The sequence below is a fragment of the Arvicola amphibius genome, chromosome 3 (genome assembly GCF_903992535.2).
Source record: "Arvicola amphibius chromosome 3, mArvAmp1.2, whole genome shotgun sequence".
Classification (NCBI taxonomy): Eukaryota; Metazoa; Chordata; class Mammalia; order Rodentia; family Cricetidae; genus Arvicola; species Arvicola amphibius.
The window spans coordinates 119,030,304-119,046,271 of record NC_052049.1 but is presented as its reverse complement, the minus strand read 5'-3'; the positions used below and the strand labels follow the sequence as shown (position 1 = coordinate 119,046,271).

At 42.3% G+C, this 15,968-nt stretch overlaps 1 protein-coding gene across 3 annotated transcripts in view; it reads right to left on the bottom strand.

Annotated features, from left to right (window-relative positions):
* The window catches only part of Alg9 (ALG9 alpha-1,2-mannosyltransferase), a 60,953-nt gene that overhangs the window by 27,676 nt on the left and 17,309 nt on the right, over positions 1 to 15,968 (bottom strand). For all 3 annotated transcript variants that reach the window (XR_005284638.1, XM_038322302.1, XM_042054682.1), the window contains exons 7-13: positions 14,355 to 14,442; positions 14,099 to 14,204; positions 9,390 to 9,512; positions 7,254 to 7,408; positions 4,789 to 4,918; positions 3,865 to 4,012; positions 1,076 to 1,205 (exon numbers count right to left, since the gene is read on the bottom strand). Coding sequence is in view for 2 of the 3 variants with exons in the window: in XM_038322302.1 (XP_038178230.1) it covers positions 1,076 to 1,205; positions 3,865 to 4,012; positions 4,789 to 4,918; positions 7,254 to 7,408; positions 9,390 to 9,512; positions 14,099 to 14,204; positions 14,355 to 14,442 (880 nt within the window). In the remaining variant the exon portion in view is untranslated. The remainder of the gene's footprint in view (positions 1 to 1,075; positions 1,206 to 3,864; positions 4,013 to 4,788; positions 4,919 to 7,253; positions 7,409 to 9,389; positions 9,513 to 14,098; positions 14,205 to 14,354; positions 14,443 to 15,968) is intronic.

The window sequence follows — 15,968 nt, the reverse complement described above, 5'->3', positions numbered from 1 at the left end:
TCATCAGATGAAGAGCATTTGTAAGATATGCCTCAATGCCAGACACTATGCTAAATGACAAATGACAGGCTGCTGGGGATGGAGCTCAGTGGCAGAGTACAGGCCTAACACACAGCAGACCCCGGGTTTGATTCCCAGTACTGCATTCATCAGGATGCTCACACAAGAGAGATGCTCACTTTCTGGCTGCAGGTCAGCTTCAGAAGGCAACCCCATGTCTCATTACACTGTATCTTGAGTATATGAACAAGAGAACCTAAATTAAATATATTGATACTTAATCTATTGTCTATTTGATAATAGAATGCCAAAAAATAGTGCTTTCTAACCATTTAACCAAAGGGCCTTTTACTATCTATGAACTTTATTCTATCATTTATATTTATTCATTACGTGACATTTTAAAACACACACACACACACACATTTTTATGTGCTTATCAAGGGGTTCACAAACTCCCACAGGCACCACATTGTAGAAGTCAGAAACAACAAATGCCTTTACCACTGAGCCATCTCGAAGGTCAGTTCTCAACTTTTTTAACCAGAATTCTACCAGTATTAAACGTCAAAACTGTTATCTCTCAAAAGAGCTGAATAAAATTCACATGACTTGAAGACAAGTAGGCAGAAGATCGTGGCACTGACAGGGATTGCTCCATGGGATTACTCTGAAACAGCCTTTCTGAGTGCTGTGCTAGCAGAAGCAGAGCACAGTACAAGCCAGGTCAAAGGTAACCTGGTCACGTAGAAGCTCCCCACCAAGTATCTCAGGAGACCCAGGAATGATGTGAGTTTCAGGGGACTCAGAAGGACAGCTCAAGGTTCTCTCAGAAAATCTCCAGCCCCTTCGAAACTTAGTAAATTAACTGAATTATTTGCTTTACATAGAAAATTAAACAAGATTTGGAAAGAAATTATCCCATTCACTTCTTCCACGCATGCGTTATTTCATCTCTCACTCTCAAGAAATCGTATTCTGAGACACTCTTGGTCAGTGCTCCAGTGTAACCTGCCTAGAGAGCTAAAGTGGCTTTTCCTCTAGGCAGCAGCAAGGGAAGATTGGCAGCCCTTACATATCTGGAAGGCTCCTCTTGGTTCTGGTCATTCATGTGAGCAGGAACAATCCGAGTGGCCAGTGGTCCCTCTGCAAAAGGCTTTGGTAGCTGACCTCTGAACTCTGAAGGAATGAACTGAAGTTGCCAGCTGTCAGAAACACAAATGAGAAGAATGAGAAAAAGACAAAGTGATCATGTTGCTAAATAGACTTGAAACAAGCAACCCTTCACCCCAGATCACGATCAACCCTTCACCCCAGATCAACCCTTCACCCCAGATCACGAGAAAAACATTTCACTTGAACAAAACACGATTTCTGCTAAAACTTCACCAGGGAGCTAAGGCAGAGGTCACAAGTTGGTCTGAAATCATCAAGAAATTTACAACTAAAGGTTTCTCCATCCTTTTACTCAAGTCTGGGCTTCGAAACTTCCAACTTGACAGTCAACCACAGAACAAGGAGTGTCAACATGTTACTACCTCCCACACGAATTAAAGAATTAAAGCCAACTCACCAGGTGTACAGAAAAAAGATGGCAAATGCACTAACACTAGGAGAATACTATTTCGGTCTGAATAATCCTCGTACAAAAGGCAAAGGCCAGCCGGGCGGTGGTGGCGCACGCCTTTAATCCCAGCACTCGGGAGGCAGAGGCAGGCGGATCTCTGTGAGTTCAAGACCAGCCTGGTCTACAAGAGCTAGTTCCAGGACAGGCTCCAAAGCCACAGAGAAACCCTGTCTCGAAAAACCAAAAAAAAAAAAAAAAAAGAAAAGAAAAAAAAAAGAAAAAAGGCAAAGGCCTAGGTCAACATTTAAAAGACAAGTTTATGACCGAAAATCTTCATTATAGGTAAAAAACAAACAAACAAACAAACAAACAATCCAGTTGTATTACCAGATGAGGAGCTGGCGAAGTCAGCAACATTAATTACTCATCTTAGCCAGACTTCTTTCTCACTGAAAACAGACCAAATAAGAAAACACAGAAGTGCAGGGTAGTGCGTCACCACATCTACCAGAGAGTAAAGGAGCCAGACACCTCGGTCATAGTTCTTCCTACTCCTATACGTCAGTGTGGAAATTTATTGTTGAAGGGAAAATACTCTTTTCTAAATCCATTCTTCTTGCCAGGGTCTCTACACCACTGTTACAAGTGTTTTAGTGTCAACTGCAGGATGATAAATATGTGTCCTCAAAAAGGGGCCTGGATAATGTGCTTGCTATGCAAGCAGGAGGACCTGTGTTTGTAACTCCAACATCCAAATAAAAGCTGGGTGTGGCAGTATACACCTGCAATCCCAGCACAGCACTGAGGAGACACACAGGAAGATTCTGGAGGGCTTGCTAGTTGAAACCCTGAGCAAGGAGAGAGACCCTTCCTCAAGAAATAATGTGGAGGTAGGCATGGTGGCACACATCTTTAATCCCATGACTCAGAGACAGAAGCAGGTGGATCTCTGTGAGTTAGAGGCCAGCCTGGTCTATGTAGCAAGTTCCAGCCCAGTCAGGGCTACATAGTGAGACACTGGCTCAAAAGCAAAAATAAGAAAATAAATAATGCAAAGAGCAGTATAAGATGATACATGGCATCAGCTCTGGCCTCTACACAGGAACATGCAAGAGTATGAGCACACACACATTCACACACACATACAAGTTACCAGCCAAGCCTAAGGACACACCTGTGACTAGGAGAAGGGAAATCACATGACCTAAACACACCTGTTCATGAAAAAAGAGACAGGCACACAATGCAGATTCTGTAGCACTCTAAGAAGATAAATGATTCACTAATTCCTGTAAAAACTCCAAAGAGGGCTCAGAAGACTGTCCTGTTGGTGAGAATCCGAGGTCAAGTGAAAAAGCCAGGTGTGGTGGGGTACACTTCTAATACCAATGCTGGGGAGGCAGAAACAGGACGATCCCAGGGACTTACTAGTTACCCAGTCAGCCAGCCTAGCCTAATTGGTAAGTCCTGGGTCATGAGAGACCCTGTTGCAAAATCCAGGGCAGACATGCCTAAGGAACAACACCCAAAGCTGACCTCTGACCTCCTCACACATTTACACATGGGTGCATGTGTCCCAAATATACACACATATACATAGACTTCCAAAGAAAAAAAATTTAAGCCTTCCAAAACAAACAAACGCTAATACAATCTTGCCATAGAACTTTCTGATGTAAATTTCTGGGAAATGGGGGTAAAGAGATGGCTCAGAAGTTAAGAGCATTTGCTATTCCTGAAGAGAACATGAGTTCAGTTCCCAACACCAACATGGAAGCTAACTACTCTCTTTAGCTCAGTTTCAGAAGATCTGATGCTCTGTTCTGGTCTAGCTGGGCACCAGCTATGCACATAAATACACGCAAGCAAAACAGTCATGTAAAAAAAATAAGTAAATCTTTAAAATAAATATACAAAATGTGAGAATTAGGAACTGGAGAGATAGTTTAGTGGTTAAGAGTTCAATTTGTGCAAGTCTGAGGGTCAGAGTTCAGATGCCAGCACCCACATTAACACACCAGCTATCCCGTGCATGCCTGTGATGTCAGCACTGAGGCCGCAGAGACAGCAGGATCCCATTGGGGCTTGCTGACTGCAAGCCAGCTTAGTTGGGGGGGAGAAAAAGAGGCAGCAAGCTCCAGGTACAATGAGAGACTCTGCCTCAAAGAACAGGCAGAGAGTGAGAGAAGAGGACACTCTGTCCTCCTCTGACATTTCTGAACGCACACATGCACATGCACAACCCCACATATACCCTCCACACATACAGAAATATTATGAGTTAAAGGACGACTTACTTATCTGGCAGAAGGAAACTACTGGGAAAGCGATACCATTCTTTTCCCACACAAACATTCACAGGCCTGCCTTCTGGGACAGTGTGGATGGTCGGGTCTGTGGCAATTCGGTAAAATTCTGGATACAGATCAAGGGGCCCATGATATCCTTAAAGGGAAAAGAGTTCATGAAAGCATAAGATGAGGTTCTAGCTTTTAGTTATAATTCATTTTAATATCCCACTATAATCCACATGAAATTTCTAAGAGTGTGAAAACCCACAGCAGCTCAGTGGGAAGCCAGCTCTACCAGCACAGATGTCTCTCTTGGTGGGACAACCACCACAGGGGAGGCTTTATTTGCCAAATGTAACCTGCTTTCTTGTCCTTTGTATACTGTCTTACCCTCTAAATTTTCTATTCCTTGGGTATATTATACTATTATGACCCCAATAATATAATTGGGAAATATTTAACCATGAGAACTTAGTTCCAATTTGTAGAAGATATTTAGGTTTTATTACATTAGCAGCAAACATTAAAAATGAGAAAGGCTGAGAGATGGTTCAGCAGTTAAAAGCACTAGCTGCTCTTTCTGAGGTCCCACCTTCATTTTCCAGCACCCACACAGCAGCTCACAATTGCCTGTAATCTCAGTTCCAGGGAATTCAATGCCCTCTTCAGGTCCCCACAGGCACCAGATATCCATGTAGTACCTATGCATTCAGACAAAACACCTATATACATAAAAATGTTTTAAATTGCAAAACGAGGGTCGGAAATCAATGCTATTGGAGGGGGAAATGTGTAGTGACATGAAGATCTAACAATCTCTTTTCAGTCCAGAGCCACACCCCACCCAGCATAAGCCAACCACACGTTACAAGTAAACACTAAGGTGAAGTTCTTTGTGAGTATGGGTTAAGACACTCCCAGTATGTCTACCTCTGAACAGAGCCACAGAGCGAGAGAATGACAAGAGCCCAAACAGGAAGACTGTTCCTAATGCAAGCCAGCTGGATGTCACAGTGTAATGCTCCAGGCGATATCGTTGAAACATAAAGTGGTAACATTTCTAGAAGGAAAGGCAACCGTATTGATAAACAAGATACACAGCATTACAGAAACAATATACATAGCCACACACCATCACAGACACACACCATCACAGACACAATATACACGGCCACATGCCATCACAGACACAATATACACGGCCACACATCATCACAGACACAATATACACAGCCACACACCATCACAGACACAATATACATGGCCACACGCCATCACAGACACATATACACAGCCACACGTCATCACAGACACAATATACACAGCCACATGTCATCACAGACACAATACACACAGCCACACGTCATCACAGACACAATATACACAGCCACACATCATCACAAACACAATATACACAGCCACACGTCATCACAGACACAATATACACGGCCACACGTCATCACAGACACAACCTACACGGCCACACGCCATCACAGACACAATATACATGGCCACATGCCATCACAGACACAACACAGCCACACACCATCACAGACACAATATACACAGCCACACGTCATCACAGACACAATATACACAGCCACACATCATCACAGACACAATATACACGGCCACACGCCATCACAGACACAATATACACAGCCACATGCCATCACAGACACAATATACATAGACACATATCACAGACACAATATACACGACCACAAGCCATCACAGAAACACTGGGATACAGAAGCAGAACAAGGGGTGTGAGGAATGATCTGAGCACGTGCAAACACTTGGTGTGGTACCCATTCCAAATTCAAAGACCAAAGTCAACTCTTCTAGCTCTGTCTGCAGGTTTGCTTAGCCAGCCAACTTTACAAGAATAAACTCTAGTGTCAAAAAAAAAAAATAAAGTGCATATTCTTGCTGGTGTGTGAGGTTCTAATGTTGTTTTTTCTCTTTTGCTTCTCAAGACAGGCTGTTACTCTGCATCCCTCAGTAGTCTGCTACCTTCATGCTTCTGTCCCTCAAGTATAGGACTACAGACGTAAGCCCCAACACTAATAACTTATCTTAAAATATCTGAATAAAATCAGCATTTTAGATATGACAATACTGACAACATTATGACAAAAGTTAAGATGACATAAAGTTATAGGTGTCTTGATGGAAGAAGAAATGCTTTCAGCATTATCTAAACTATCTCACATGAAGATATACTTTATAAATAAAGTTATCTTTTAAAACTATTACCCTGATGGACATGGTAGCACACACCATCAATCACAGAACTAGGGAGGTAGAGGCAGATGGATCTATGTAAATTCAAAGCTAACCTGGTCTACATACCAAGGCTACACAGCGAGACTCCCTATCTCAAACAAGTATATGTAATATATTATATATAACCACATAATATATGTACTTACTAAATATAATATCACCCTAACATGGACAAACCTTAAAACATTATGCCACATGAAAGAAACCAGTCATGAAAGAACCCATATTTTAAGATTTCACTCACATGGGATGCACAGAATAGACAAATTGATATACAAAGGAGATAGTGACACTGTACTATGGATATACCATGACAAAGGGGTGGGAGCACGAGGTAATGGGCATGGAGCTTTTGAGATGATGAAAATGTCCTAAACTTGTGGCTGCAGACACCTGCAAATACGCTAAAGCTACTAAGTTATACAATTAAAAAAGCTGAACTCATAGTTTATGAGTTCTCACTTAATAAATCTGTTAAAAACAAAAACTATCACCTTATTTTTTTTTTCTTTCCCTAACAACTGCAAATGGTAGCAAGAGCATGAGAGGGTCCCTAACTGTTGAGGTCATAAACATAGAGATAATCAAACAAATGTAAAATTAACTCTGCCAAAGGATTAATCTGGACAAGTTTTAAATCAAGATTACAAATTGCCCCATATTGCTAATTGTCTGATATAATCCCAAAATCCTGGTCATGTTTGATTCTGATCTAATAATTGTAGAACAAACATTCTGTTTTGTCTGTCCCTGTGCCACCATATGTGATGTCCTATATGATAAACTAAAATGTATTAGTAATGGATCCTGTTGACAGGAGACAAATGAACATTATAAACAAAATCAATAGCAAATAGAGTGAAATATATCCTTATCAATTCACAGAGCTTTCAGGATATGTTCCGCAGCAGGCTTCATGTTATGGCTAGAGGTGCACTCTGTCATTTATCCAAAAGGGTCTTTGTTGTTGCTGCTGCTGAGTCAGGGTCGCTATGGAGACCGGCTGGTCTGCAACTCGCAGACATCCACCTGCCCTCAAAGTTTCCCGAGCAATCGTGTCAGAAACAAAACAAGAAGAGGCAGACAAACGTGTCCCAGAAACTCACCTGAAGGGCAGAAAGAGCAACAGCGCCACAAAGACATATAAGTGGGTACACCGGGAAAAGAAATCGCTCCTCTTTGTGAGGTTGGGTGAAGAAAATTAGAAACCAAATATACATTGGTGCCAAGGTAAGCCAATATGGATGTCCTAAATTCTGAACTGCAAGACAAAATAACATCCCCCTGTCATTATGTGAGAACCAGACAATGTATTTTGTTTCAAAGTCTTTTTTTTTAATTTAAATTTGATACTAGGAGGACATCCCATTAAAATGTTTCAACTTAGGAATTTACCCTTATTCTACATAAGGAACATACTCCTGGGTTTTTCCAAGAGACCCAAAGCTTAGAGGGAGGAACAATAGTTAAAACACAGGGGAAGTACAGCTAATGGATAACAGAGCTTAATGAACTCTAGGTGGGTAAAGATAAAAAGCATATTCTCTGTATGGGTCCTGCCACTAAGACTAAAGATTCCCCAAATTAACCAAATCCACTTTGAGTAATCCTTTTATCCACACACCAGTGGGTTTGTTAAAAAAGGCATGGATGAAAGAAAAAAAAAATCAGTTAAATTCTTGAACCCTATTCATCAAGCCCCAATCCAGTCTGCCTTGTTTTGTTCTGTTGTCCAAACTGGACCCAAATGCCTCATTCTCTGGAGTGCTAGGATTACAGGAGCATCACCAGGACCAATGACAATGCTTCAAAGCAAACACAAAATACTCTAAAAGGAAGTTTTCTGTCTTTACTATCCACATCTACTCTGAATCATAAAACTGAAACCAACATGTACTTAAAAGAATCTCAAAAGAATAAAAGGAACATAGAGGACACTGTGCCCCAAGCACCTGCTGGAGAATTCCTGGCATTACAAGAGCCTTGAGAAAAAGGCAACCATGCTAGGTTGGCATTACTGACAATGAGAGAGGTATCTAAAAAATGCTGGCAAGAGGTGGGCAGACAGCACCACCTGGTGTTCATTATGTCTACAGCGTGACAGTCAAGAGCCCCCCCCCCCCCCCCCCCCCGCCCAGCTGTCTGATTTAGTTACTAGACCATTGGTGCAACTACAGAACTCTTCGGAGGTAAACACTCCTGACCTTGGGCCAGTAAGATGGCTCAGTGGGCAATGCGATTTACCCTGCCATATAAACTTGACAACCTGAGTTCAATCCCAAGATTCCACAACAGAGAGCAAGAACTGCCTCCCAAAGGCTGTCCTCTGGCCTCCACAATATACTTTCCCCTGCCCCATCAATCATTTTCCACATCTTTTTAAATGAGTGAAGATCCCCTCGCTGTCCAGACAGCACATGCTACATAAACCATTAACAAGAAAAGTTGAGCAGGTGAGAAGGGAAGATCACTCATCTGGCATGAAAATCCCACTAAGATGTCTCGAGTTAAACCTTCCCAAAGCTCTCATTAATTTCTGCTCAAATTTGTCTTCCATAGTGCAGATACCAGAAACCCAGCTCCACCGCTTGAGAAAGCAGTGGCTGTATGACATTCGGTCAGAGTAAGGTGAGTGCCACACAGCAGAGGGAGCCAGGAGCATTGGCCCCTGGCAAGTCCAAGCAGCTGCTTCAGTTCCAGCTTCAGAATGTCTGCCTGCAGCACAGATCACTGTAAACAATCATCCAAGACGCTTGTTTCTACAAGGGGAATGGTTCAAACAGGCTGGTCTCCTGTGCTTTCCCCAAATGTCTCTGCTTCCCTGGTAATGCTAAAATCATACTGACCTCCTTCCCTTAAGGCAGTGGTTCTTAACCTTCCTAATGATGACCCTTTAATACAGATCCTCATGTTGTGGTGACCCCCAAACATAAAGTTATTTTATTGCTAATTCATAACTGTAAATTTGTTACTGTTATGAATCATAATGTAAATACAGAACATGCAACCCCAAGGGGCTATGACTCACAGGCTGAGAACTGTTGCCTTAAGATGATGCAAAGCTTCATCTTGTTCAATTCAAACAATTAACCAAATAATCTACAAATGCAAACTAAAATCTGTTATTCAACCATTTTCATAGAGAGAAAGTGGAGACTAAAATAAGCAGTTTTTCCACTTGGTGTTTAACCTGTTACCTGATTTCTCCTCCTCCAAAACCTGCCATATCTCAGACCACTCACCATGGAACCTCTGCAGCAGGTACTCCATAAGAAAAGTCAGGGGTAAGACCAGAAGAGCCAATGCAAAAGCAACGTTGAAATTCAGAAATCCATTGATTAAGTAGAAATACCATGGTTCTGTACCTGAGGGAGAAAGAGATAGGAGGTCATTAGTGATGCCTTCAATGCCTGCTACAATATTTGGCCCTTACTGCCTTCTGCTCAAGAAGCACTGGCAATTCAACATTCAACTAAATGAAAATCCACAAGCCTAGGCGTTCTTCAGTGCTCAGGCATATACAGGAGGCACAAGAGCGAAAGACAGGAAACGCAGATGGGTTAAGAAGCTCTGGGTGAGAATTACCAGATTTTAATTATTTCACTTCATTCCTATCAGTAGGAATTTAGCCATCTTCTCCTCTACCACAGAAGATGCAGAATTTGTTTCCTCTAGAGGATGTAGTAACCTGGTGCCACTGCAGAAGCACAAGCCCAGCTCTCACTAAGCACTCAACCTGCAAGAGCTTTCTTTCATACTGGACTCCTAACCTCCAGGAGAAACACATTTCTGTGCTTCATAAATTGCCCAGTCTTAATATTCTGTTAAGGCAGCACCAACAAACTCAGACAGAAATGTACTGTAACTACTCTAAATGCCATGCCCAAATGAGACAAACACTTTAACTACATTAGTAGCTAAAGAGCACAGAGCACATGAAGCTAAAGCATCCTAAAACATCATTTGAATTTAACTGTAGTTTCAATACTCTGAAGACTAAGTAACGGATAAACTTGCTTATAGCTATGCATCCCCTTGAAAAGTTCAACTCCTATTTTACAGCCACACATCTAGGGTTCCATGTGTTTCATAACCTCAGGGTTAGGGTTAGTGATATACCTGAGTAGTAGGGTACTTGCCTAGCATGCATGAAGCCCTGGGCTCAGTCCTCAGTAGAACCAGAAACACACACATACATACATACACATACACACATATACGTATATATATATACATATTTAATTTAAAAACCAGCATGTTTTTTTTTAATGTGCATGTGTGGGTGGGTGCCCGCAAAGGTCAAAAGAGGGCATCAGATCCCCTAGAGCGATGGTTCTCAACCTAGAGGTTGAACGACCTTTTCACAGGAGTCAGACACCAAATATCCTGCACATCAGATATTTACATCACAATTCATAACAGTAGCAAAATTACAGTTATGAAATAATGACATATTTCAATGAAAATAATGCTTAGGGATCACCGCAACACGAGGAGCTGTATTAAAGGGTCGCAGCATTAGGAAGGTAGAAAACCACAGCTGGAGAGCTGTGGCTGCAGGTGGCTGTAAGCTGCCTACACAGTACCGGGAACCAAACTTGGGTCCTCTACAAGGACAGCAGACACTCTTAACCCCTGAGCAACCTCTCCAGCCTCCTCAGCTCCAGTCCCCATTATGACCAGAGACCCAGGTCCTGCTCAGAGCTCAAAGGATTCGGAAGGAAGCAAAATGGCTGAAATGCAAGTCTCACGATGGTTTTATTTTATATTCAAGATCCTTAAACCTGAAAGATAACAAAGAGCTCCCCTCCCTGAACATTTAGCCGTTTTCTCATCTCTTTTCCCTGTGATTACTTCAATCAGGCAGTGAATGACACATGCAGGTTTTAATCAGTGTGCGTTGTGACATCCGCCTTGCACCATAGCAATTTCCTGCAATCATCGTTGCTTAAAAGGATAATCAGGAGGCAGAGGCAGAAAAACCTGACTCTTTTGTAGCTTGCACAGCAAAATAAGGTTAGAAACCAAAGTCATAACGCTAGAGACACTTAGACGAGTAAAAGGGAAGTGGTCGGTGAAGGAAGGGGCCTCGTTCAACCGTGTGCCACCTCTGGGGAAAGCTCATTCCTATTCAAAGACAACTAAACCGCTAGGGACAGAAGTCATTCATTTGGGACATCTCTAATCTTTCATTTTTTCCCATTTAATCTTTGAATTGTAGAAAATTTCTAGATGGTTATACTTTCAAGATAGAAAAATGTCTTCTCTGAGTTTCAATTAATAACTTCACAACATCAAAGCATCCACAATGCTGGTCCCTGAGACTGAGCCAACTGACAGCCAACAAGCATCTTAAAATAATTACATGTATTATTATTTGGTATCAAGAAAAATCCCAAGTCAGCACTCTATCAGATCCAACCAAAGCAGTTCTAAGACCTGACAGTAACGGGGATCCTTACTGATTCTATAGAAATCAATATTCCATTCATTCTTGATGTTTTACTGCGAATCTACAATGTACAAGGAGTTCCAACTCAAAGCTAAGATAGCATTCTCTCCACAGAAGGCATCTAAACAAGGAGAAGCTAACACTCTTAAAGAACACTAATCAGCTCAGTCCTTAGCTCCAAGAAAACAAATAAACTAACAAACTCTGAAAAACAAGAACTGAAATCAGACTTAAAACAATTATCACCAATTGTGGTAGCATAGGCCAGGAAGATTTGCTGAAAGAGGTGGAGGCAGGAGGATCACAAGTTCAAGGTCAGTCTGAGCTTCAGAGCAAGTTCCAGCACAGCTAGGACTATACAGAAAAGTCCTGTCTTGAAAAAACAGAACAAAAAATAATGTCAAGTTCAAATTCTGGAATACTTCTATCAAGGAATTGTTAAGGTCAGCTACCTACAGCAATACACAATCACTTTCATGGCTGGTGAGACAATCCCCACTACTGACAGAGTAACCAGTATTCTACTTCCATGATAGCAAAACTAAATTGAGTGAAATCAAAGCAGATTTATGAAGTGGCAAAAAAAACCCCTAGGACTCTTCTCAAAAAACACTGGGTGAAATGAACAGCAGACACCAGAGTCCAAGGAGAGACTGGATACAAGTCTACTGTAGTCCCAGATCTACCGCAGCCTCCTTGACCAACCCACTACTAAACAGGAATATCAGGCCTTTCCTCTCCACATCTTCCCCACTAGCCTGATCATCTCGAGAGCTTCTAAAGGGCTACAAAATGCATCACTTTCATATTTTCTTTAGAGTTTAATAAGCAGTCAGTCTACCCAGCATATAATGACCCATTTACGAAAGTGAGAAGCCAGTTTTTCAAAATTAACCCATTCACCAATAAAGAATGGATAAATTTCTAATTGGAGACGTGTAAATCAATTTTCACCACACAGTCTGGATGTAGTCAAATAAAATCGTATAATTGTATAAACCAAACTAAGGGGCAATTTAAAACATGTAAATTTTCCCTAGCTGAAGGGAGACATCTAGAGGGTGCCAGAACAAGCTACTGGTTTAACTGGCCAGGCCACCCAACAAATACTAATTGTGGAAGCTGACCTGAGACACCTGACTCCCAACCAAGCCAGGGAAGTCAAATGCAAAGAATGCTCTGAAGACACCTAGAAGACTGGTAAAGAAACCTCACTGATTCCAAGGGGGAAATTTGCTCATGAAGTATTTAGTGGCTTGGTTGATCTAAAAATGCCTCTAACATCTTTCAGTAACTAGTCAGCCCAAATACATTCAGGGGTCAAATAAAACTATACTGGGGAGGGGTGGGTATGAGACAGAGGTTCTCAGGTACCTGGAGACTACATCACAGAGGCACAACAGTCAATCACTTTCTCTTAATCTTAAGCTGGCCAGTTTACTCGTTCTCTCCTGCTGACGTGACTCTCCTTTGCTCACTTTGCAGATTTTCCAAACTTTCTTCCCCCAACAAAAAAACTAACATCAGATGTATATGTATAGAAAACACATGTACGAATATACTCCTAAAAGTTAATACTACATGGAGATGACGGGGCTATGTGTTTGTTTTCTTTTTGTTATTATATTCATTTTATGATAATAGAAGTTTGGTTGTTGTTGATGATTTGTATTTGTTTTTTGTTTGTTTTTTTTTTGTTTTTTGAGATGCAGTTTCTTTGTATAAAAACCACAGCCCTGCTGTCCTGGAACTCACTTTGCAGACCAGGTTGACCTCTAACTCACAGAGATCAGTCAGCCTCTACCTTCTGAGTGCTGGGATTGAAGGCGTGCACCACCACACCCAGCTGCTGTTTTTTAAGGCAGGGTTCTCATGTAGCCCAAGCTAGCCTCAAACTTGCTATGTAGCTAGCTTTAAACTGCTACTCCTGCCTCTGCCTCCCCAGTACTGGAATTACAGGCATGCACCACCACAACCATCTCAAAAGTAGTTAGATTAAAAAATTTAAAAAGCATCAAAGCCATAGTTTAAGACAGGCATGGATGGTCAACCCTACAATTGTGTCACTTGGGAGGTGGAGTCAGGAGGATTGCTACAAGTTTAAGACTAGTTTTGGCTACACAGTGACACCACGCATAGCCAACACTCCTTCAAGCTCCCTGAGTCTAGATCTGGGGATAATGTTCAGCAGCATGGAGGGAGGGTCAGCACTGACTGCCGCACCAGTCAGGAGACACGGGCTGTTTTCATTACACTGCAGTCAAAAGCTGTGTGTTCAGTAGAGAAAGACACAGCACAAAATGCCACATTTGGCCAGTGCGTGCTCTTATTCCAGTTCTAGAATGTAGGAGGAGGATCAGGAGTTCAAGGCTACTTGGACTATGCCTGAAGCGTGCAGGGAAGAAATGGGGAAGAAGGGATACATGTGAATTAAAATTGTAAAGCTCAGGTAAATTTAGCTATTTTTCTACTTTTTCCTCAAATTTTTTGAAGGCTTACCATAAAGATCAGGTCCATGAGACGTGAACACATTATACAGAACAATATTGAGAGGAGCAATCACCAACTTCCCATAATAGTAGCTGTCAATGACCACCACGGGCACCTAAAGTAAAAGAAAAAACAGCATTGGTACTTTTCAAAATGCTGATGGAAAAACTTCAGAATCAAAAATAAAATGAGCTCCTGATGTTTCCTTTGCCACATCAGAAGCTACTTCAAACATGAGAGCAAACGCAGAAAACAGGAAACTCACCAGGAAGAGAAGTAGAGCCACCAGCGACCAATGAAAGAAACTCTTCCACCTGTGTTTCAGGGCCAGCGAGTCAAAGGCAATGGGTAAACTATTCAACAGAAACACAGGAAGATGTTGGTAAAGCACTAAACACTTGGGACAGAGTCACACAGGTCTATGTTGAGCAGAGAACCAAATGGCTTTCCCAGGGGCAGAGAAGAAAGGAAGCTTGTATGTGACAAGATGTCTTCTCAAAAATAAGCTGGTCTTTCCAAGGACCCATCAGGAGAGGTATGCCACAGATGGACAGAAACAGACAGATGCTGCTAGACCATCTTGACATTGATCAATATGTATTGGACATGTAAGACATTCAATATACATTCATGTACATCATTATCCTACACGTGACAAATACTGACCTCTCCCTTCTGAAATTAACTAGGGTTTTATTATATATTTCTAACTTGTAAATAAATAATTTCTCACGTGTGTAGGTCTGCAGGTACACATGCCATGATGTATGTGGAGGTCAGAGAATAACTCTTGAGGAATCAGTTCTGTCCCCTTCACACTTACGTGGACTCTAGGGATCAAACTCAGATTTGTCCAGCAGGTGACTTGACTGCTGAGCCAGCCGACTCTCCCCCAGTGGCTTCACTGCTAAGCCGACTCTCCCTCAGGGGCTCTCCACTGCTGAGCCGACTCTCCCTCTGGGGCTCTCCACTGCTGAGCCGACTCTCCCTCTGGGGCTCTCCACTGCTGAGCTGACTCTCCCCCAGGGGCTCTCCACTGCTGAGCTGACTCTCTCTCCCTCAGTGGCTCCACTGCTGAACCGACTCTCCCTCAGTGGCTCCACTGCTGAGCCAACTCTCCCTCGGTGGCTCCACTGCATGTTTTAGAGAGAGGGTCAACCACCGACCCTGGAGCTTACCAGTTCAGCAAGGCTATTGGCCAGTGAGCTCCAGAACTCCTCAGTCTCCATCCTAGCCCTGGATTTCAGAAGCACCACACCTGCCTTTTAAGTGGGTGCCGGGGACTGAACTCGAGACCTCGGCTTTGCACGGCAAGCACTTTACTAGGTCATCTCCCCGGTCTCCAAAACCCTTTCACCTCATTAAAACTGCTCTTTGGTTATTTGTTGCTGTGGTGAGGTCCTATACATTCCAGGCAAACATTTTACTACTGAGCTATATGCTATAGGTACTTTTAAAAATATGGAATATTATATTTAAGATGTCAATAACAACTATTAAGATGTATTTTTAAGTTATGTATATAATATGTGAGTGCTAGTGCCTGCAAAGTCCAGAAGAGGGTACCAGATTCCCTGGAACTGCAGTTACAAGCAGTTGTGAAACCAAATTCCAGTTTTCTCCAAGAGCAGCATGTGCTCTTAACCGATGAGCCATTCCTCTAGTATAGTCAAGAAGTTAAGGTAGACAAACTGAGAAAGAAGTAGTAGAAGCAAAGAGTATGGAAGGAAGTGCAGACACACTTAAACTAGGGGAAGGAGTTGGCGCAAGAAAGGGGAAGGGATGGAGGGGGAACTTCCTTAGTGATTAAGAGCATGGGCTGCTCTTCCAGAGCTCCCACGTGGCAGCTCAGTTCCAGAGGATCTGATGCCCTTTTCTA